Raw genomic sequence first — 24,908 nt, 5'->3', positions numbered from 1 at the left:
CCTTGATTTTACTTATTCAGATATATGAATGCCGGGGCCCTGTATACCTGTCCCTCCTACTGTACTTAAAGGGGTACGCCAACATTCAAAAAGTTAAAGGGGATAGGCTAGGAAAGCGTTTACCCAACCAGGGTGCCTCCAGCTGTTGCAAAACTACAACTCCCAGCATGCCCGGACAGCCCCTGGCTGTCCGGGCATGCTGAGAGTTGTAGTTTTGCAATTACTAAGAGAGGGGATAAGTATGTTCTCCAGAGCACAGCCCTTAATCTCCCTGCTGGATGAACGAAGGGTCAGCACGCACTCTATGCGTTGTGCATTGGCCATGAAAGCGCCAGGGATAACCATTGCTCTGTATTTCAAGTGCTGCCATAGAGAACACATGGTGCACATGTCAACCCTGCTCTCCATGCAGCAGGGAGATTCAGAGCTGTGTGCTGGAGATCGCAGGAAGTCCCAGAGCTCTGACTCTTTCTCCCTACGGACAACGCAGAATACTACTTAAGGGTCTATTCCCACGTACAGTATTCTGCACAGATTTGATGCGCAGGATTTCAAGCTGTTTACGCTGAAATCTGCAGCAGAGAATCCTGCCCATCAAATCTGCGCAGAATACTGTATGTGTGAATAGACCATAAAGGGGTATTCCACCCATAGACATCTTACCCCTTTAAGGAGTATTCAGTGCTAAAAGTCTATCTCCTATACACAGGATAGGGGATTAGTGTGCCGGGCTGCTGCTCCAGTTTTGAGGGGGCTAAATATATATGATTTAACCCCTTCCCTAATAAAAGTTTGAATCACCCCCCTTTTCCCATTTAAAAATAAATATGTAAATAAAAATAAACATATGTGGTATCGCCGACTGCGTAAATGTCCGAACTATAAAAAATATAATGTTAATTAAACCACACGGTCAATGGCGTACATGTAAAAAAAAATTCCAAAGTCCAAAATTAAATTTTACACAACTAACTTTGGCGCATGTAGTTATAATTTTTTTTAAAGTAGTAAAATAAAACCTATATAAATTAGGTATCCTTGTAACCATATGGACCTACAAAGATATGGTGTCATTTTTACTGATATGGTGTCATTTTTACTGAAAAGTGCACTGCATAGAATCAGAAGCCCCCAAAAAGGAGATTTTTTTTTAACACTTATCGTAAAATCTCTTTCTCGAAGGATCCATTGGGGGGACACAGACCGTGGGTGTATGCTGCTGTCTCTAGGAGGTGTGACACTATGGTAATAAAATAAGTCGGCTCCTCCCAGCAGGATATACCCGCCTTCAGGCCCTGATGTAATCAGCTTAAGTTCCAGAGCAATAGGAGAGGACCAACAGGTCAAAGAAAACCCAAACTGTACGAGAACCAGAAGAGAAAAATATAACTGAACACACCCTCGGAGAGAGAACCAAAGGAAACCCCAAAAAAGGGCGGGAGCTGTGTCCCCCAATGGATCCTTCGAGAAAGATTTTACGGTAAGTGTTAAAAAATCTCCTTTTCTCTATCGGCTCCATTGGGGGACACAGACCGTGGGACGTACCAAAGCCGTCCCTTGGGTGGGAAGAAAAGCAGTCAGGCAGATGGCCGTTCCACTGCCGCCTGCAACACTTTACGGCCCAGACTAGCATCAGCCGATGCAAAGGTATGAACTCTGTAGAACCTCGAGGAAGTGTGCAAAGACGACCAGGTAGCCGCCTTGCAAATCTGCGAGGCCGAGGCTCTATTCTGGAGAGCCCAAACAGAACGTTAGATTGAGCCACAACCCTGAAAGGAGGAATCTTCCCCTTACAGCGATAGGCTTCCGAAATGGCGGACTGAATCCACCTAGAAATGGTGGCCTTGGAAGCAGACTGTCCCTTACGACGAGCTTCCGAAGGACGAAAAAGGCATCACACTGACGAAACGAAGAAGTGATGGAGAGATAAGACCGAACAGCCCGAACTACATCCAGCTTGTGTAGTAAGCGCTCCTTAGGATGAGAAGGAGCAGGGCAAAAAGACAGGAGAACAATGTCCTCATTGATATGAAAGGCCGAAACCACCTTAGGCAAAAAGGAAGGATCTGGCCGGAAAACAATCTTGTCCTGGTGGATCAAGCAGGAAAGAGCTGCCAATTCAGACACCCTCTGGATGGAGGTGATAGCAACAAGAAACGTCCCTTTCCAAGAAAGGAGGCGGAGAGACACCTCTCTAAGGGGCTCAAAGGGTTCGCCCTGGAGGGCACTCAGAACCAGACTCAAGGCCCAAGGGGAGAGGGTGCACGATGAGGAACAGCATGCGCCACTCCTTGAAGGAAGGTCCGGACATGAGAATAGAAGCCAGGGGCCGCTGGAAAAGAATAGCAAGGGCCGAAACCTGACCTTTAAAGGGAACTGAGAGACAACCCCAGTTCCAAACCGACTGCAAAAAGGAGAGAAGCCGGGGAACCGAGAAGGCTACAGGGGATAAATCCTGAGCTTCACACCAACGAAAATAAGACCGCCAAGTACGGTGGTAAATTCTTGCGGAGGAGGGCTTACGAGCCCTTAGCATGGTGTGAATAACTTGGGAAGAGAACCCGCGGGCCCTCAAAAACGCAGTCTCAACCGCCACGCCGTCAAATGCAGCGACTGTAATTTGGGGTGGCCAAGAGGACCCTGGGAGAGCAGGTCCGGACGGAGCGGAAGGCGCAGTGGAGCGTCGTCCAGGAGCCTGACTACGTCAGCGTACCACGACCCTCGGGCCAATCTGGAGCTACCAGAATGGCGGGGACGCCCTCTGTTTTGAGCTTTCTCAGAACCCTGGGAAGGAGCGGAAGGGGAGGGAACAGATAGGGTAGGGCAAACCCCGCCCAAGGAATCACTAGGGCACCCACGGCAGAGCCTAAGGGTCCCGGGACTTGCTCTCCGCCCAGATGAGAATCTTTGTCACCTCGGCCAAGGCTACCGAGCCGCAAGAGCCGCCTTGACGATTTATGTACGCCTTGGCCGTGGCGTTGTCGGACTGGACGCGGACAGGACGGGACTGAAGCCGGGACTCCCAATGAAGAAGACGAAGAAGAATCGCCCGTAATTCCAATATGTTTATCGGAAGAAGAGTCTCTCGGGGAGACCAGAGTCCCTGAACCGTCCAATCCCTGAACACGCCGCCCCAGTCCGACAGGCTGGCATCCGTTGTAACTACCTGCTAGTGAAGGGGAAGAAATGACTGCCCTTGGAGAAGAAGGGGGGAGCGGAGCCACCAGAGCAGAGACTGACGGACCCTGCGAGGGAGAACAATCTGACAATCGAGGGACAGAGGAGACCTGTCCCACCGAGAGAGAATCGCCAGATGAAGGGGGCAGTAATGAAACTGGGCAAAGGGTACGGCCTCCATAGTTGCCACCATCCGAGCCAGGACTTACATACAAGTGCGGATGGGGACTGACCTGGGTCCGAAGGGAGCGGACCCCAACAGAAGCGCCAGACATTTGTCCGGCGGGAGGCAATTCGGGCAGAGGCCGTGTCGAAGCAAAGTCCCAAGAAGGTTATAGACTGGGTAGGACAGAGGACTGACTTGTCCCGGTTGACCATCCACCGAAGCGATCCAGAGTGTGGAGAGTGACGTCCACATTCTCCAGAGTCTGGGCTCTGGTTGGAGCCTTGATGAGAAGGTCGTCCAGGTAGGTATCACCGAGACTCCCCTCGACCGTAACAGGCCCATCACTGGCGCAAGGATCTTGGTAAAGACCCGAGGAGCCGAGGCCAGACCGAAGGGGACGGCTACGAATTGAAAATGCCCCTCCGGAACCGCAAAGCGGAGGTACCGATGATGGCCTGGAAATATCGGCACATGGAGGTAGGCATCCTTGATGTCCACCGATTAAGTAAATTCCCCTTGTTCCAGGGACGCCACCACCAAACTGAGAGATTCCATTCGAAAGAGACGGATGAAAAGAGGACGGTTGAGATGCTTGAGGTCTAGGATTGGACGAACAGAACCGTCCTTCTTGGGAACCACAAAAAGATTGGAACAGAAAACCCCGGAACCGTTCCCCTGGAGGAACGGGAATGATAACCCCCTGGAGAAGCAGAGACTGGAGAGCCTCTCGAAATTGCTTCTCCAGAGAAGGCGACTGGGGGCCCAGGATCGAAAAAAGCAATCCCCCGGAAGGGAGGCGAAGTCGATTCGGTAACCATTGGACACCAAGTCCCTGATTGGAGGCCACTTTGCGCCTCTGAAGAGCTCCGACCGCGCTGTGGGCGGAGCTATGAACTGCCGAGAAGAAGCAGTAATGGGTAGATGTCTTGGGGTGAGAGTACCCCTTTAATGTATTTACAGTTGCTTGAATACACTGGAAGTGGAACCTCTTCTGCCGCAATGCACTACAATTCCCAGCATGCCCAGACAGCCTTTGGCTTACTGGACACGCTAAGAGTTGCAGTTTTGCAACAGCTGGAGGCATCCTGGTTGGGTTCCACTGCTATAGAATTTATTTGATCTATTATTAGTTGGAGGATCTAAGAGGTGCAGGTAAATCTGATAACATGACCTGCCTGCACAGCCCCCTCACTACCCTCTTCTGAGTGCACCTGCACAGGAACCTTCGAGCCATTGCTAAAAATGGTCGCTTCATGTGTCTGCCTGATACAGCTCATTTGCGCGTCTTTCTTTTAAGGTCACTGATGTGAAGCTGATCCTATAAATAAAGAAGGTTCGGCTGCTGTGTGCCCTGAATGCGGCTCAGGAGATTCTTGTTTTTTTGTGTGTTTATGCTATTTAATAGCAAAGACCTTTCACGGCACAGATAAAGACGACACGCTGCACACCCACATATATGGCCTAGCTATTATTAGTCCTACTGCTTTAGAATCTAGGCTGATTGTGCAGACGCCCCCTCGTATGGGTGATGTGCATTTACTATCTCTGTAGTATTGTATGATCTCTAGGCTGCATTTTGCTTCCCTGTCATCTCTGCTGTTCATACCTGATTACTTCAGCAGTGGATGAGATCTGCCGTATGATTTCTCAGGCCCAATTGTCCTTATGTCAAGTTTTCAGGAACTATTTCTCCATTTATTACCTAAAGCTCTTTCTAAATAGGACATCCAATATGGCTGCCATCAATTTCAATTAGCATAAAAAAGTCAATCCATTGAAACAAATGGTATAATGAAGGAAGGACAACCTTCTGAAGCTGTTGACACTTGCTGCTGTATTATTTTTTTTAGGCATTTACCAGCAGTTTCATAATGGAACAGATGGGAAAGTGAGTACACCCTAGGTAGATCTGCTATCCAGGACACGTGTGTAGGTGTTAAAGGAACACTAAACATAGAAAGATCCCAGATCTTTCTCAATCTACTTTCCTTTAATCTATTTTCTCTTATATAGACAATAAAACTGAGAAATATATAAAGAAATCTTTAGTATGTGTCAAAGGACCTCAGTCATGTTCTCTCTCCTCCTCCTCACCGTTCAGTGTCTCTAGCTTTAAAGGGGTTCTCCACTCAAACATGTTATCCCCGATCCACTCTGGGGCAGTGACTGCGGCATTCAGAACATGGCAGCTTGGAGCTTCCGCTTCTGTGATGTTACGCCACATCCCCTCCATTCATGTCTAAGGCAGGGGGCGTGACAGTTAGTACATAGCATTCTGACCTCCCCCCATAGACATGAATGGAGGGTGCGTGACGGATGTGGTCGCCTCTCAACTCTGCTCCGGGCACTGGATGACTGGGGTGCCGTGGCGGAGATCGGGGGGAGGTTCCAAGGGGCCAGACTCCCCGAGATCAGACATCTTATCCCATATCATTTCCTGGGAGTTGTAGTTCTGCAACAGCTGGAGGCACACAGTTTGGGAAAACACTGGGGTAAGGGGTGGGGGGTTGAGGTGAACTGTACTTACTGGTTCTGTCAGGGTGGTATCCTTCTCCAAAAACTGGACAACGCAATAAGCCAGCTGTAGAGACATTAAAAAATAAAGTTATATTTTGGCAGCCCTATTTAATTTTAAAGGCGTATTCCTCTTTTAAATATGAATGTTTTTTTTCCTACATAACTCCTTTAGATGTCAGACAAAATTTTTGTTATGACCGGGGTTTTGACTATTCCTCAAAGTTTCCCTAAATAGGCTAGTACTATTCAGATAATGGGGCAGGGGCACAGGACCAACACTAGATGTATATATACGTAGGAGTCTCACCCACTCGGTGTAAATATATTTACCCAACATTGTATGGGGTCAATGCACCCTGACCATGGTTGACTAGTAGATTAAACATTGAAATATCATTCTCAATGCATTTTATTATATAGTATTAGCTTTATAGGGACAGATCAGGACTAATTCTCAGAGCATGGCACTTCGTAAAAGGAATTCTCCAAATACATGAACAGCCCGCCACTTTGTTGGGAGCATTTTAATGGGCCGCTTTGTACTAGGCATAGGTGGAGATCTCGGCTTCTGTTATTGTCCTACCTCACTCTGTGAAGCATCAGATGATCAATAATGTGTCAATTCCTCTTTAAAGGGGTACTCTGCCCCAAGACATCTTATCCCCTATCCAAAGGATAGGGGATAAGATGTCAGATCGCCGCGGTCCCGCTGCTGGGGACCCCGGGCATTGCCGCTGAGGCACCACGCTATCATTACTGCACAGAGCGAGTTCGCTCTGTGCGTAATGTCGGGTGATACAGGGGCCGGAGCGGTGTGACGTCATGGCTCTGCCCCTCTTGGTGTTGCATTTTTCTGAATGGGGCCCATATACATCCACGTACATGTTGTGAAAACAGCCCCAGCCCCCCCTTTGACATGCCATAGGCCACACACATTAGCAGTCTCCAAACTGTGGCTACAACTCCCATGTCCAGACATGCTGGAAGCTGTAGTTTTGCAACACCTGGAGGTCCACAGTTTGGAGGCAACTGCATTAGCCATAGTGGATCCTGTGGCTTTTACAGTATTACGTGCGTCTTTGCAGTAGCTCTCTGGGTAAGGGACACAAAGCAAGATTTTTTATTTTTTTTTATCTTTTAAACACATTTTAAATTTGCTGTTTATCATGTGATGTGAATAATGTTATGTGCTAGGAGTCAGTATGACTAAGGCAATACAACTATAGTTTTGTGTTTTATTACTTATGCAACATGGCGAATTTCATGGGTAAAAAAAAATTTAAAAAAATAAAATAAAATTAGTGTCGCCGCATCTGTCAATGCCAGGCAAAAAGCAGGGTATTGATTGAAAATAAATAAATAAATTGGTATGGTTCTTAGAATGTGGTGACACAAGAACAATTTCTTTTATTACTACTAGTTAATAAAGTAGAATCTCCCAATAGCAAACACTCTAGGGGAATAAAAAAAAAGTTTCCACTATTCAGGCCCTGTGTACAAGGTAGGGACGGCACATAAGCCTGGTTGTCCCCTATTGGGAGTATTTTGTCCCCTAATGTGAGCGTTTTGTATTGTCCTCTATTATTAGTGTTTTGTCCCCTATTCGGAGTGTCCATGACCGCTATTGGAAATGTCCCCAATTCAGAGGGTGCTAATACATTAAGTCTTATGGGACTCTGCCAGGGAATTAAAATTTGTCCGCTTTTGGGAGGTGTCCTCTAAGGGAGATTTTACTGTACTAGTTTTTTTTATATTAGTATAACAAAAATATATCATATTAACCCATATAATAAAGATAACATTATTTATGCAGCAAGGCGAATGTAATAGATTTAAAGGGGTACTCCGGTGGAAGAGATTATTATTTTTTTCAAATCAACTGATGCCAGAAAGTTAAACAGATTTTTAAATAATGGAAACCTATAGCTTATGCCTCTAGGACCTCACCATGGTGCATAATGGTGTGGACAAAGATAGATATAACATTGTTTGCTCAGAAATAGTTTTTTAATTCAGAATATAAAATATATATAAATAAGTAAAACAGTAACAAAATATCACATTACACTGGCACTATCTGATGAAAATCTCACTGGGCCCTAGTGAGATATCCAAAATATAAAAAAGATATGTGAATAAATTAATATTCTAATAAGTCCATAAATCTGCAGATAAAAAACAAAAATAAAATAAATCCGCAAAAGGTGTGGATAGATTTTTGGGTTTATGGCAAAATAATTGTAACATAAAGTCCATAAAAAAAAAAAGTTAATGAATGGATGATACAGAGTATCTCTCACCACTGCTTCTGGCTTGATGGATTGTGATGGATGAGTCGCAGCCTTGTGCTCCTCATGTGCCCCAATAGATGGAGGGGGGCACAAGTTGGTATGTCTCCCTTAGCAGCCCCATTGGCAGGGGGGCGCAAATAGATGTTGCGTACCGTGAGCTCCGATAGCGGAGGAGCATGCAGCAATTTCAGCGCTGGGGACCTCGTTCGCTGGCCGACTTAGCACAGATGGCACTAGTCAGGCACTCCGGCAGGAGTGTCAGTCGGCTCGGATGCGACAACGGTTCTGGCGATGGTGGTACGCCGGGAGCAATGGAAGATCCGGGATTGGCGTCCCACGTGGAAGCAGGAGATGAGGCTATGCGATGCAGTAGATGGTAAAGTTGCAGCCAGGCAGGGCGGAGTAGGACAGATTTAACTCCTCTGTTGCCAAGATGTTTGCAGATTGACACTGGTGGTAACTGTGTGAACAGTGCCAGATTTCTGCAAACATCTTGGCAACAGAGGAGTTAAATCTGTCCTACTCCGCCCTGCCTGGCTGCAACTTTACCATCTACTGCATCGCATAGCCTCATCTCCTGCTTCCACGTGGGACGCCAATCCCGGATCTTCCATTGCTCCCGGCATACCACCATCGCCAGACCCGTTGTCGCATCCGAGCCGACTGACACTCCTGCCGGAGTGCCAGACTAGTGCCAGACTAGTGCCACAAGAACACGAGGCTGCGACTCATCCATCACAATCCATCAAGCCAGAAGCAGTGGTGAGAGATACTCTGTATCATCCATTCATTAACTTTTTTTTTTTTTTTTTTTATGGACTTAATGTTACAATTATTTTACCACAAACCCAAAAATCTATCCACACCTTTTGCGGATTTATTTTATTTTTGTTTTTTATCTGCAGATTTATGGACTTATTAGAATATTAATTTATTCACATATCTTTTTTATATTTTGGATATCTCACTAGGGCCCAGTGAGATTTTCATCAGATAGTGCCAGTGTAATGTGATATTTTGTTACTGTTTTACTTATATATATTTTATATTCTGAATTAAAAAACTATTTCTGAGCAAACGCTGTTATATCTATCTTTGCCCACACCATTATGCACCATGGTGAGGTCCTAGAGGCATAAGCTATAGGTTTCCATTATTTTTCATTAATGATGCCGGTGGGGTCCGGCTTTAGCTTTAACTGCCTCGGTCCTTCTGTTGTGAGCTGCACCTTATTTTTAAGATTTTTAAATTACTTCAGTTAAAAAAAAATCATCAGCTGCTGTATACTACAGAGGAAGTTGTGTAGTTCTTTCTGTCTGACCACAGTGCTCTCTGCTGACACCTCTGTCCGTGGTAGGAACTGTCCAGAGCAGGAGAGGTTTGCTATGGGGATTTGCTTGTACTCAGGACAGTTCCGAACATGTACAGAGGTGTCAGCAGAGAGCAGTGTGGCCAGAGTGAAAAGAGCAAATCAACTGCTGTATGTTCCACAGGAAGTTGATAAGTACTGGAAGGTTAAGATTTTTTAAGAAGTAATTTACAAATCTGTTTAACCTTCTGGAGCCAGATGATATGACGAAAAAAAAAATAAAAATAAAAAAGGTTTCTACCAGAGAACCCCTTTAAAATGTGAAAAAACTATAGAAGAATCACACCCATTCCCCTCAAAAAACATATGTTTACATGGTATACGTACTCAAAAAGGTGGCCCTCAAAGCTATTTTTTTTTTTTTTTTAATTTAATTTATTTTTTATTTATTTTTTAAATTTTTAACAGGACCATTTTGGGGTACTTATCAAAAATATTTTTAGTCTCAATAGAGAACTAAACAATGCAGTAAGTCTTACTTTCCTTTGTCTCAGTTCACGAACTGATTCCCATTCTGCCTCCAGTCAGGCCTATAGTGTTACATGAGCAGCGGGCGACAGGTAAACAGGTAACCACCACAGCCAATCAGAGGCCTCGGCGGTCATGCTTCATACTACTATGGAATATAGAGCGTGAGCACCAAAGCTACTGATGGACTGCGGCGGTCAAGTGACACCTGCTACTCACGAAACACTCGAGTCAGAAAGAAGGATCAGTGGGGGAATGGAGATAGAGGTAAGTAAAACCGTTTGTGTTGGATTTGTTTTGTATTGAAATTAATGGACATTACAAATAAATAAAAAAAATCTAATTGACACCACAGCATGAAGTGTTATGATCGCAGCAGCATTAGAGGAATACTCACCTGTGCGTGAAACAAGGCCAGGCCTTTTGCCGTGTGCATTGGAATCAGGACTTTCATGAGGAACTGTTTGTGTTCAGCTTTTAAGGGTAATGCAAAACCATTGATGATGCTGTAAGGAGGAAAAAGTGTTAAAACAAAGAAGAAGAAGAAATGTTTCATCAAAATAGATATAAAAATATCCACCACTGATAACTTTTTATTTTAAGGGGAAATGCTTTGTAAACAGAAGAACACACTAAATATCATCAAGGTGCCAAGGACCTATAAACATGCTAAAGTCACAAGTCTTCACGTGGGTCTCGCACCATCAGGACAAATCTTAGCACCAAAGAATGGAACCACTAAGGCTTTACAAAGGGGCTTTAGCACTCAAAGATTTCATACTAGTATAATTTTATAAATATGATGCTCATCCCAAGGTCATCCCCAAGCGAGCATAATCCAAATGCATTAGTTCCTCTCCTAGGCTATGTTCACGAGCAGCGGCCCCATGAAAAAGGAAACGAAACGGCGTTGTGGAGCGGAGCACGGCACTTTAGAATGGGTAAGCCCTAATTAGCACCTTATGCACTGACACTTTTTTTGTGAGTAGCTATTGCACTTTGATTCGGCTGATACTGGGGGAGGCTTTTTCCCGGAGGGATTATTCACCCAGCCGGGGTCCCCAGTGTCTACATAGGACTAATTTCTTCTTGTGCAGGTGCATTCTATACAACTCCTACAGAGTTGTTCCTAGATTATTACAATAGTGTCCGTGTCTCTGTACTGTTGCTCGGCCTATGTTTTGAGGTCTTTGTTCATTCCAGCTTCATTTTGGTCTAATGTTTTTATATATTATTGATTCAATAAAGACATTTCATTTATTCAAGCGGTATATTAGTTACTCTTTTCTTTGTGTGGTTATGTTCACAAGGCAGAATTTCTGAACGGCATCAGGAGGAAAAATTCCGCTCAGAAATTGTGTGGCAGCAGAGTCCTATTGCTTTCAATCATATTCTGCTGCACCGTGCACATGGACGAATTTCCGGCATTTGCAGAAGGAATTGACATGTCAATTCTTTCTGTGAAATACACTTGAAAATGCATGTCTGTCTAAGGAGCAGCCTTGCGCTGGCACATTCTGTCCGCAGACCCTATTTGAGAAATGCCTGCCAGAAAACATTACACCATGTTAACAAAGCCTTAAAGTTAAAGTGTACCTGTCGTCGACAAAAACTTTTTATATAATGTAGATAATACGTAATATAGATAATACTTGCAATATACATAGGTAAAAAAAAAAGGGTATATTTTTGGGTAAAAAATTGCTGTCCCTGCAGCAATTGCCTGTGTTTGTGAGGAGTCCAAATACAGGAAGTAAGAGCGGGACAAGCAAGGATCTGTGCAGACTCCTGGCTTGTTAATCATCCTCATGTGTGAGCCCATAGCATGTCACAGAGCCCCGCTTGTCCCCAGTATATAGACTGCTGCTTGTCCTCCGTGCGCAGAGCCCCGCTTGTCCTCCGTGCGCAGAGCCCCGCTTGTCCTCCGTGCGCAGAGCCCCGCTTGTCCTCCGTGCGCAGAGCCCCGCTTGTCCTCCGTGCGCAGAGCCCCGCTTGTCCTCCGTGCGCAGAGCCCCGCTTGTCCTCCGTGCGCAGAGCCCCGCTTGTCCTCCGTGCGCAGAGCCCCGCTTGTCCTCCGTGCGCAGAGCCCCGCTTGTCCTCAGTGCGCAGAGCCCCGCTTGTCCACCCTCACTTCCTGTGTTTGGACTCCTCAGAGACACACTCTAGAAAATCACACTTTGTAGAACATGCAAAAGAGACCAAAAAATGTAGTTGCAGATTTTTCAATTGCAACACTGTATTTCACTACTGTAAATAAGGACTGAAAATCCTGTCTGTTGCCTTGTCCTACGTTTTAAATGTATGTACAATAAAAAGGAAGACTTTTCATGTGGGGCTTCTGCACAGACTTATTATGGTGCGCTGATCTGCAAGTGCATTTATGGCAGCTTTTGACTTCCTCATTAAAGGAGTACTCAGGTGGAAAAAAAAATTTCATATCAACTGGCTCCAGAAAGCTAAACAGATCTGTAAATTACTTCTATTAAAAAATCTTTATCCTTCCAGTACTTTGCTGTTGTATGCTCCACAGGAAGTTGTGTAGTTCTTTCCAGTCTGACCACAGTGCTCTCTGCTGACACATCTGTCCATACAGGAACTGTCCAGAGTAGGAGCAAATCCTTATAGAAAACCTCTCCTGCTCCAGAAAGTTCCTGACATGGACAGAGGTGGCAGCAGAGAGCACTGTGGTCAGACAGAAAAGAACCATACACCTTCCTGTAGAGCATACAGCAGCTGATAAATACTGGAAGGATTAACCTCTTAAGGTCGCAGGGCGTATTTGAACGCCCTGTGACCGCTATATAATGTGGGGTCAAGTGGTGACCCCGCGTCATATCGGGTACGTCCTGGCAGCTAACGGTAGCCTGGACCCGTGGGTTATACCGGACATCAGCGATCGTGGTGATGTCTGGTATTAACCCCTTAGACGTGGCGATCAAAGTTGATAGTCGCATTCATAAAGTAAGAAAAACATCCCGGCAACTCAGTCAGGCTGATTGGGACCACCGTGATGAAGCCCCGGTGTCTCGATCAGTTGAGGACACACGAGGAGAGTCCCTACCTTCCTCCTCGGTGTCTGATGGGCGATTGATTGCTCCAAGCCTGAGATCCAGGCTGGAGCAATCGAGCACAGATTACACTGATCAATGCAATGCTATGGCATAGCATTGATCAGTGCCTGCAATCAAAGTACTGCATGTTATAGTTTTTCACCAAGAAATAATGCAAGTACCAACAAAAATTTACCACTAACAAAGTAGAATATGTCACAAAAGGACAATCTCGGAATCAAACTTCGAAAATAAAGCATCCAAGAGTTATTAAAGGGGTACTCCACTGGAATTTTTTTTTTTTAATTAAACTGGTGTCAGAAAGTTAAACAGATTTGTAAATGACTTCTATTAAAAAAATCTTAATCCTTCCAGTAATGAACAGCTGCTGTTATGATCCACAGGAAGTTCATTACTTTGTGAATTTCCTTTCTTTCTGACCCCAGTGCTCTCTGCTGACACCTCTGTCCATTTCATGAACTGTCCGGAGTAGGAGAAAATCCCCATAGAAAACCTATCCTGCTTTGGATAGTTCCAAAAATGGACAGAGGTGTCAGCAGAGAGAACTGTGGTAAGGCAGAAAGGTAATTCAAAAAGTAAAGAACTTCCTGTGGATCATAACGGCAGATGATAAGTACAGTAAGGATTACGTTTTTTTAATAGAAGTAATTTACAAATCTGTTTAACTTTCTGGAACCAGTTAATAATAATAAAAAAATAAAAAGTGTTCAAGTGGAGTACCCCTTTAATGCTTAACCCCTTAAGGACCCGGGCTTTTTCGTTTTTTTCATTTTCAATTTTTCCTCCTTAACTTTAAAAAATCATAACTCTTAAAAATTTTCACCTAAAATTATACATATTGGCTTAATTTTTGCGTCACTAATTCTACTTTGTAATGACATTAGTCATTTTACCCAAAAATCTACGGTGAAACGGGAAAAAAAAAATCAATGTGCGACAAAATTGATGAAAAAACACTATTTTTTTAAGTTTTGGGGGCTTCTGTTTTTACGCAGTACATTTTTTGTCAAAAATGATACCTTATCTTTATTCTGTAGGTCCATACGGTTAAAATGATCCCCTACTTGTATAGGTTTGATTTTGTATCACTTCCGAAAAAAATCATGAATACATGCAGGAAAATGTATACGTTTAAAATGGTAATCTTTTGACCCCTATAACTTTTTTATTTTTCTGTGTTCAGGGCGCTTTGAGGACTCATTTTTTGCGCCGTCATCTGAAGTTTTTAGCAGTACCATTTTTGTTCTGATCAGACTTTTTGATCACTTTTTATTCACTTTTTTTGTGGTATAAAAAGTGATCAAAAATGCGCTATTTTGGACTTTGGAATTTTTTTGCGCGTACGCCATTGAACGTGCGGTTTAAAAAGCAGTATATTTTTATAATTCGGACATTTCCACACGCGGCGATACCACATATGTTTATTTTTATTATTATTTACATAATGTTTTTTTTATTTTTGGAAATGCCGGGTGATTCAAACTTTTATTAGGGGAAGGGATAATTGAAAGGGTTAATGATTTTTTTTACACTTTTCTTATGTAATATTATAGCTCCTATAGGGGGGGCTATAACATTGCATGTACTGATCTTTTACACTGATTGATCCATCTCCATAGGAATGGATCAGTGTTTTCGGCGATTGAATGCTCAAGCCTGGATCTCAGGCTTGAAGCATTCATTCGGCGATCGGACAGCACAGGAGAAGGTAAGAAGACCTCCTCCTGTGCTACAGCTGTTCGGGATGCCGCGATTATACCGCGGCGATCCCGAACAGCTCCCTGAGCTAGCCGGGCACTTTTACTTTCGTTTTTACTTTCGTTTCAGCTTTGAGCGCGCGGCTAAAGGGTTAATAGCGCGCGGCACAGCGATCAGTGCCGCGCGCTATTAGAGGCGGGTCCCGGCTTCACTATGACGCCGGGCCCGCCGCGATATGATGCGGGGTCACCGTGTGACCCCGCGTTAGATCGCAGGACCGGGACTCATGACGTACGCATACGTCATGGGTCCTTAAGAGGTTAAAGTGACAGAGGTCAGATTTGCAAAAAATTGCCTGGTCCTTAAGGTCAAAATGGGCTTGAGGGGTTAAAGCCAATGTTGAAAACATGCAATAAATCTGCAGTATATGTGGCAGCATGAATCGACCTGCTGTGTATTTCAAATACAGCCCTATATAATAAAACACAGTCATCTTCCCACTTGTAAATCTCCAGCCGCCGCAGTGGTTTAGCATTCTGTTTACTTGACGTCTTCTATCACATTTCTAAATTGGGTCACCAAACAGATCTACTATGATCAACTTTTTATTATTCTTTCATTTTAATCAATTGGACTGGAGTGTTGGTTTCTATTTCATTACCTGCCCAAAATTTCAAGCAATTCTGCAACACCATTAAAATGTTCTGTTTCATAGATAAACCTACAAAAAAAGAAGAACAAAAAATTAGATGCAATCAATGTATTTCAATGTATTCAAGTCGTAGTACAAATGGGACATTAGTCGGGCGCTTTCTCAAGCAGGAATCAGTATCATGCCATATGGATTAAAAAAAAACAAATACGGCTTTTATTAGGATAAAATGTGAATTAAATGCTACGTATCAAGAGTGTGACTAGCCCGGACTGCGCTTTTTCTCAGGTATGGCCACACAACAATTTAACCCGATGGGGTTAATAAAACCACTTATATTCTATGTGTTCACTCCTCAGGCATAATAATATATAAATACACACACATATATATATATATATACACACACATACATATATACATACATATTATATACCGTATTTATCGGCGTATAACACGCACCCCCATTTTAACAGGGAAATTTAAGTAAAAAAAATAAAATTTAAAATAAATGACTTGGACTAAATGCCACATCATCCCCCAACTTTATTTTCTTCTGCACCTCAGTTTGGTCCTGTCCCCTCCAGTGCCATGTCATTCCTTCCCTTTTATCAGTCCCTGTGCCACATTTACCCCCTCATCGCCACCCCCCATGTCTCATCCCCCCATGTCTCCTCATTTCCCCCTGTCATAGACCACCACTAGCCATACAGACATTAAGCATTTAGTGCCTCCCCCACCTTCACTTCCCCATCTCATCATCCCCCCACCCTGTCTCATGTCCCCCATCATTCCAACCTCATCATCCCCCCACCCTGTCTCATGTCCCCCATCATTCCAACCTCATCATCCCCCCCACCCTGTCTCATGTCCCCCATCATTCCCCCCTCATCAATCCCCCACCCTGTCTCATCATCCCCCCATGATTCCCCCTCCCTCATCATTTCCCCGTCTCATCATCCCCCCATCATGTTCCTCCTATGCCAGTGGCCGTCAACCTGCGGACCTCCAGATGTTGCAAAAACTACAACTCCCAGCAGGTTGAAGCAGGTTGGCTGCGGTCAGTGAAGCAGATGAGTGACGTCCTCTCCTGGCTCCTCTGCGCGGCATCGGGGATGTCACACTTCGGCGGCGACTACAGGAAATGAAAAGTGACGTCACTGATGCCGCGCAGAGAAGCCAGCAGAGGACGTCCCTCATCTGCTTCACTGACCGCAGCCCGCAACGGCTGTCCTGGCATGCTGGGAGTTGTAGTTTTGCTGCAGCTGAAGGCACACTGGTTGGGAAACGCTGCTATATACAAACAGTTCCAGGTCACTGATGGCTCATGACCTGAGTCACATGATCTCATGATATAGTAGTCACATGATAAAATCTGGTCTATTTCAATGAATTACAACCTGATGAAATCTCGGAGACTTATTCCCATCCAAATGAAGCTGAGAGAACCTGATAGAAAGCAAAGAGGCATTGGCCCCCTGCAAAGCGCAGCAGCCTTTTTATGAATCAGTATGTTATTCAGTGTACACATCCTGACTGACATTTTATTTACCGTATTTATGACCATATTTATTTATTTATATATTTTTGACCACAAATTGGGGATTAGAGGCTGACTGACCACTACCCAGAAACATATGCTGCAGGAAATGTGACAACCACCGAGAGCATCACACCACCCATGACCGAAACTGTGCTGCTAGCATTGACTAAAGACAAACAACTGGTAGGAACCTTTATATATATATATTTTTTTTACCTGCTAAATATGGCTGGCACAAAACATGGGGAATATTTGGCAGAACCAACAGCGAAGCCTCATGTAATGTTTTCTGCCCCCCCCCCCCCGTGTATGTAGAGCAAGGTTCCAATACCTGAGAAATATGTTGTTTATTTGCTTTCTGATGAACGCTCTTAGGCCAAGAAACTTCCCATAAATACGATGTAATACAGTCTTGAGAAAATCTCGCTCCCGGGGGTCTTCACTGTCGAACAGCTCCAAGAGCTGAAAGATGACAAGGGCACAGGCGTTACAGGAAATTCTGGTTTTAACATCTAGAAGAAGCAGTCAGCAGTCAAAAGAAGAGCCTGGCCAGTGAAAGGGAAGGTTCACATATAACCAATCTTCTGCGGGCCGACTGCAGTGGATTTTTACATCACTGACGGAAAAGCTGCAAAAGTGCCACTATTGCTGATTATTTTCACTGACCCATTGAAGTCAATGGTATAAACAAGCTCTGTGGGATTAGTTACGTGTGAACCTACCCTGAGGCTGCATCCACATTACATTGTTTGCATTTGTTGATATCTGGAGGTATCAATTGACTTCAATTGACAAATCGTATCTAACACGCACCCGTTTTGGTCCTTTTATGAGTTGGGTGGAAATTTGTGGTCGACCACGATATTCTGTCCAATATTTTTTTTTTTTTTTTCAACATTACTATGTAAATTTAATTGAATCGTATCCGTCTACATTTTTAAACATATGCTCAGTAGATCAGGAATAGTCCAGAAAAACTGGGCCCAGCACCAGTAAGGCTGCTTTCACACTATAAAAATACTTCCGTTATAAAAAGCCTGGAAATCAGCAGTTATACGGCCGATACAAAATCACTAACAGCGGTTAGAAAATCCCATTATAGTCTATGGGATTTTTCTAATAGCCGTTTTAACCCTTTAACGACCCTTATTAACAGCCGTTATTTTGTGACGGGAGAATTAGTGCATGCATTATTTCTCCCATTTATTCGCCTGTCACAAAATAAGGCCGTTATTAATAACGGGCGATAACGGGTTAAAACGGCTATTGGAAAAATCCCATAGACTATAATGGGATTTTCTAACGGCCGTTAGCTTTTTATAACGGGCGTCCATAACGGAAGTATTTTTATAGTGTGAAAGCAGCCTAAGAACAGTGCTGGGGCTCAATATGTCACACTGCCATTCAGCCAATAACTACCGCCACCAGGGAAAGGATTGCAGCAGAGGCTGGGGAAGGGATACCAGGGGAGTAGCAGTAAGATAAGGGTTTGGTTTTTTATTTTTTTAATGGCAGCAGGTTGGGCATGATTTGGAGTTTCAGCACCCAGACCTCCATGTCTCTATGACATGCAAAATCTTTTAGGTTTTTATTTTATTTAGAAATCCTGCAGGGATAATCTCTGACTAATCTCATCCAATTTCATCTGGGGAACAACAGAAATGTGGGGCATAAACAAGAAAACTGAGTTTCTATTATCTTGGGGGGAGGCTCCTGCTGCAGCCAACTGTGTTACAGCCACACACAGAACAGTACAAGGAGGAGAGGGCGGTGGCTGATCTTCTGGGACACAGAGAAGATATGATATATTTCTTAGTTCTAAGAAATATGAGACCGGGAAGGAGAACATTAAAGGGGTACTCCGGTGCTTAGACATCTTATCCCCTATTCAAAGGATAGGGGATAAGATGCCTGATCGCGGGAGTCCCGCCGCTGGGGACCCCCGAGATCATGCACGCGGCACCCCGTTTATAATCAGTGCCCGGAGCGTGTTCGCTCCGGGACTGATTACCGGCGACCGCAGGGCCGGCGGCGTGTGAGTCACACCTCCACCCCCGTGTGACGTCACGCCCCGCCCCTCAATGCAAGCCGACGGGAGGGGGTGTGATAGCTATCACGCCCCCTCCCGTAGGCTTGCATTGAGGAGCGGAGCGTGACATCACACGGGGGCGGAGGCGTGACGTCACACGCCGCCCGCCCTGCGGTCGACCATAATCAGACCCGGAGCGAACACGCTCCGGGCACTGATTACAAACGGGGTGCCGCGTGCATGATCTCGGGGGTCCCCAGCGGCGGGACTCCCGCGATCAGGCATTTTATCCCCTATCCTTTGGATAGGGGATAAGATGTTTAAGCACCGGAGTACCCCTTTAAGGGTAGGGGTCACACGTTCCATATTCTGCTGCATATTTTCCTACCCACTGAAGTCAATGGGTAGCAAAATCAGTTAATAAAAATATGCAGCAAAATTCGTCACTTGTGACACTAACATTAGAGAGGAAATTTCTGGGGTATTTTTTGTGTACTTTCTATGTTTGTTTAACTTTTTTTAAGTTCATTACAATCACTTAAAATCACGAATATGAGACCATTACCTGCTGAACAAATTTCTGGTCCACAAACCTCTTCGCAATACTTGGCTGAAAATCTGGGCTCTCCAAAAATCTCAGAAAAAACTCATACACGAGCTGTAAATCAGAGGAGAAATAATTTGTTTCAAATAATAAAATGAATGAATGAATGGACTGTATATTGACAGAATTAAGCCTATTCACACCACAGATTATGAGCCTCCCAATGTATATCTCCAACAGACGGCTGCAAGGTACATTACTGTATAGACATACACAATGAGATAAGGCATCTATTACCAGAAGGACGCCCCGGGGAAGCTCAGATGATGTAAGTGTCCATATATAAACTCATTTTAACACAAAATACCACTGTACCACTGATCTGACAGGAGCACTGAAGGAGAAAAAGTTGCAGCATCTCTGCCTCAGGAAGCTCCAGCGATAGTGACTATAAACACCAGAGACTCCTGTAATATCCATTTAAGAGGTTATCCAGAATTTTAAAAAAAACTAAAAAAAAAACAGCTGCTTTTTCCCTAAAACAACTGCCCTTAGGTTATGTGTGGTACTGCAACTCTTCCGCATTCATTTCAATGGAACAGAGCTGCAATACCATTCAAAAACTGAAAACAAGAGTGGCGCTGTTTCTGGAAGAAAGCAGAAAGATTTACCTAATCTTTGATAGCCCATTTAAACGAAAACCATAGTCTATGGGGGCAGTGAACATTCTTTGACATCTGTGACCCACAGGCTAAAATGGTATGTGTTAAGCATCTCAAGTATTTGTTTTGCGCAAACAGACATGATTTACATGCTTTTTCTAGGGATTTAATGCACCTAGTTACAACAGCAGCAGATCTGGAGAAAAAGTTGCTGCTCTAAAAATTAAAGGAGAACTCCATCAAAAACTCACTTATCTCCACAGGATAGAGGATAAGTAGCTGACCAGGGGAAGTAGCTGACCCCCCCCCCCTCCCCCAACCCTTTTCTCATACAACCTGCTACAGTAATGTGTCCAATTAATCCACAGGAAAAAAATGCTTATTAATTTATATGGAATAAACTGTATTTACTTTGCCTTTAGGCCCCTTTACTGGTTGTAATGATTTGCATCTTATAGCAGGTATATTTATGCTTTGATGTGGCGTTAACTCCGCATCTGCCACAAGGCACCACAGGGATACAACCATAAGAACTGATAACTGACTTTACAGGAAAAGGTTAGGCTTCGCCCCTGAGAGATGCAGAATGTAGAAAGCATCAGTAAATGTGCGAAAAACATGATCTGTGCAAGACAATAAAAATAAAAGTGTTTTTAAAGGGGTTCTCCGATGCTTAGACATCTTATCCCCTATCCAAAGGGTAGGTCATAAGATGTCTGATCGCGGGAGTCCCGCCGCTGGGAACCCCAGGGATCTTGCACGCGGCACCCCGTTTGTAATCAGTCCCTGGAGCGTGTTCGCTCCGGGTCTGATTACCAACGACCACAAGGCCGGCGGCGTGTGACGTCACGCCTCCGCCCCCATGTGACGTCACGCTCCGCCCCTCAATGCAAGCCTACGGGAGGGGACGTGACAGATATCACGCCCCCTCCCGCAGGCTTGCATTGAGGAACGGAGCGTGATGAGTAAGAACCGGAGAACCCCTTTAAGCGACGAACAACACTGCTAGAGATGAGCGAACTTACAGTAAATTCGATTCGTCACGAACTTCTCGGCTCGGCAGTTAAAGACTTATCCTGCATAAATTAGTTCAGCTTTCAGGTGCTCCGATGGGCTGGAAAATGTCGATACAGTCCTAGGAGACTCTTTCCTAGGACTGTATCCACCTTTTCCAGCCCACCGGAGCACCTGAAGGCTGAACTAATTTACGCAGGATAAGTCATCAACTGCCGAGCCGAGAAGTTCGTGACGAATCGAATTTACTGTAAGTTCGCTCATCTCTAAACACTGCCTTTAGAATCACATCCATCCTACCTATACAACAGGTTGTAAATATCAAAAGTACACAGTAAAACACAATGTAAAAAAAGTGCCTTTACTGGCTGCTTTTCAATTATTTTCAGTGGCATTTTCAGAGGCCTTGTTTTATTCTGAATAAACCATATGATGATACATATAAATTAGGGTGCATTCACATCACATAGGTTTTCAGCCTGCTACTGTACCCATGCTGAATATCCATAACTACAGTGACCCCCCCCTCAAGATAAAATGGCCTCAGGTTACAATATTTAACACATAGAATGGTCCAGAAAATACCACTGTAACCTGAAATAATACTCACCATACAATGCTACAGACAGTCTAGATCTGGGATATGTGTTAAAGGGGTACTCCGGTAAGAAATTATTATTATTATTATTATTTTTTTTAATCAACTGGTGCCAGAAAGTTAAACAGATTTGTTAATTACTTCTATATATAAAAAAAAATCTTCCAGTACTTATTAGCTGCTGAATACTACAGAGGAAAAATTATTTTCTTTTTGGAACACAGAGCTCTCTGCTGACATCACGAGCACAGTGCTCTCTTGCTGACACCTCTGTCCATTTTAAGAACTGTCCAGAGTTGGAGAAAATCCCCATAGCAAACATATGCTCCTCTGGACAGTTCCTAAAATGGACAGAGATGTCATCAGAGAGCACTGTGCTTGTGATGTCAGCAGAGAGCACTTCGTTCGAAAAAGAAAAGTCAAATTTCCTCTGTAGTATTGAGCAGCTAATAGAAGTTTTATAGAAGTAATTTACAAATCTATTTAACTTTCTGGCACCAGTTGATAAAAAAATAAATAAACAAATAAATAAATAGAAAAAATTTCCACCGGAGTACCCCTTTAAAAGGGTACTCCACTGGCCAGCGTTCGGAAGTAAAATGTTCCGAATGCTGTCTTTGCGCTGCGGGGGTCGGCCACGGTGTGGCCGACCCCCGCAGCGCAAAATCAGTGTTCGGAACATTTTACTTCCGAACGCTGGCCAGTAGAGTACCCCCTTTAATGGCTGTAAGATCTGGCCGATTAGATTTGCCATTTGGCACTTGTAAAAAAAAAAATGTATTACTGAAGTGCATGCACTGACTGGCTGTCTTGTAGCGCCTCCCTACAGTACAGGCAGGTACCACACGTTCCGTACTGCTCTTTACCCAGGCCAGGATAAGTTGCTCCCTTGTATATCAGTTGAGGGCATCTTTAGTTTATTTTTTTCTGGTACATTCTGTGTTCTATACAGACCCTGAAGAAGCTTCTGTCCCCAAAGTATAACCTTATTTACAGCATCTAGCAGCTCTTCATGACCTTTATATGTAAGGACTTGCTTTAGCTGTGTTAGTTATATAAGAAGGATAAAAAGGATAGCTCACAGATCAAGACCAAGATTAGAGATAGACCGAGCTGGCCAAATGTTGCACCTAGGGTACAATCCTCTCTCGTATTTCTATGTTCGTTATATGCTTATTATTCTTTAATGTCCATTTGTTCCTTATTTTGGATAACATTCTGTGAGCTACAGAACTAAAAATACTAGTTTTTCCAACAACAATGAAAAACTCCTACAGGGTTGAAAAAAAAAAAAACGCGATGATGTAGTAAAAAGGCCCCTTAACTGCTCTTAAAGGGTTAAATGTATGCATAAACGTCACTTTAAGTGGCTCTCTTGGATTTATCATGTGACTGACACCAAGGTCTCCGCCAAATCACAAGACTTACATACAAGGATGCTCTACAGGGCGCGCTACTGGACAATGGACACTCTGTACTGCATCGTACAAGATGCCATTAATCTGTCCTGAAAGAAACATCCACATTCCCTGGCATCAGCCGCTTCTTATACAGGATTTCTGCCTCAGCATCAGTGAGGTCTTTTTAGGATGAACCTATTGTTGAGCTTTGCACATGGCCTTAATATCTGTCACTACTAGTAAGGGAGACTGGGTTGCCTGGCAAGGCTAGCCAGAAGTCCGGTGGAAATCCGACTTGGTGGCTAGGTTGGCGCACGCCCGAGGTAGACACAGAAACGATGTGAAGTTTAAAAGCTTTATTTCAGGTGCAGAACGATGCGTTTCGAGGGGGAACCCCTCTTCGTCAGGTACATAATAAAGTTTTTTTTATGAACCTGACGAAGAGGGGTGCCCCCTCGAAACACGTTCTGCACCTGAAAGCTTTAAAACTTCACATCGTTTCTGTGTCTACCTCGGGGCGTGCGCCAACCTAGCCACCAAGTTGGATTTCCACTGTACATCTGGCTAGCCTTGCCAGGCAACCCAGACTTCACATCTGTACATTGATTCCAGACCTCTTGCCTAGCAGGAGGGACGGCCGGCTGCCTCCCGACATATACATTCAAAGCACGCATCAGTGTTGTGCCTGCTCCAACAACAGAAAAAGGTGAGCATCCTTTGATTTTTCCTAAAAAAATACCTATTCTCGACATACTACACCATCGGAGCGCCATCTCTGCCTTTTCTTTCCTCCCTGCTCTCTCTACTAGTAAGGGAAAGACACAGTTAAAGGAACACTCCTGATATATTAGCCCTGATTTCCTAATGGAGAGTAGATTTCTTTGCAGATTTTTTTTTTAACAGGTATTTTTCCACGGTACTTACTAACTTGGTGCTTTTCTCTTTTTTTTTTCTTTCTTTAAACAACAGCTCTGAGCTATGGGTTTTAAAGAGCTCAGATCCACCACATTTTGCGTAAGAACATTAGTAAATATGTTGGGATTTTCCAAAACAGTTTTTTTTTATTTTTTTTATTTTATAGCAGCCATGCCCCCTTTTCAGGTTTTCGGAGTAAAATAGAGCGTTGGTCAGGTTTTTTGGATGGCAATTTCTAGCACACAAAGCGTGCAACACAATTTGGGCACAAAACCAGATAAGAAACAGTGGGATCACATTAGTAAATCACCCCCAATGTGTTATATTTGTGCTGCGAGTAGGTCTACCTGTATATGAGGCCATGAAGCTTCTAACGTTGGCTCATCCTCTTCCGGATCAAAGTCAGGATTGTCACTAGGAGGGAGCGTTCTAAAGATATTGGAACAAATCTGTGGGGGGGGGGGGGAAAAAGTGAGAAAAACAACAAAGATTAAATGCAAAATCACCAAAAAAGGAAATGGAAATTAGTCAAGTACGGATGATGTTGGGGCTGTACCTCAGGACTACATGTATATAATTCAGTGGCCACAAGCTTGACAAAAATAAATAAAAATATATGCATTTATAATCTAAAAATACACAAATTAAATTATATATATATATATATATATATGTAAACACACACACACACACACACACACACACACACACACAGTGGATAAAAAATAAAGTCTACACACCCTTATAAATTGCCAGGTTCTTGTGATGTAAAAGAATAGGAAAAACATTCATAC

General features: G+C 43.9%; 1 protein-coding gene across 3 annotated transcripts in view; it reads right to left on the bottom strand.

Moving 5' to 3' along the window:
* Positions 1 to 24,908, bottom strand: part of PPP2R5A (protein phosphatase 2 regulatory subunit B'alpha) — a 118,027-nt gene that overhangs the window by 13,076 nt on the left and 80,043 nt on the right. For all 3 annotated transcript variants that reach the window (XM_056568263.1, XM_056568264.1, XM_056568265.1), the window contains exons 3-8: positions 24,462 to 24,563; positions 19,547 to 19,639; positions 17,284 to 17,414; positions 15,419 to 15,478; positions 10,386 to 10,494; positions 5,871 to 5,924 (exon numbers count right to left, since the gene is read on the bottom strand). In XM_056568263.1, the coding sequence (XP_056424238.1) occupies positions 5,871 to 5,924; positions 10,386 to 10,494; positions 15,419 to 15,478; positions 17,284 to 17,414; positions 19,547 to 19,639; positions 24,462 to 24,563 (549 nt within the window). The remainder of the gene's footprint in view (positions 1 to 5,870; positions 5,925 to 10,385; positions 10,495 to 15,418; positions 15,479 to 17,283; positions 17,415 to 19,546; positions 19,640 to 24,461; positions 24,564 to 24,908) is intronic.

The sequence above is a fragment of the Hyla sarda genome, chromosome 3 (assembly GCF_029499605.1).
Source record: "Hyla sarda isolate aHylSar1 chromosome 3, aHylSar1.hap1, whole genome shotgun sequence".
Lineage (NCBI taxonomy): Eukaryota > Metazoa > Chordata > Amphibia > Anura > Hylidae > Hyla > Hyla sarda.
The sequence above is the reverse complement of the archived record's forward strand: the minus strand, read 5'-3'. Positions and strand labels throughout refer to the sequence as shown.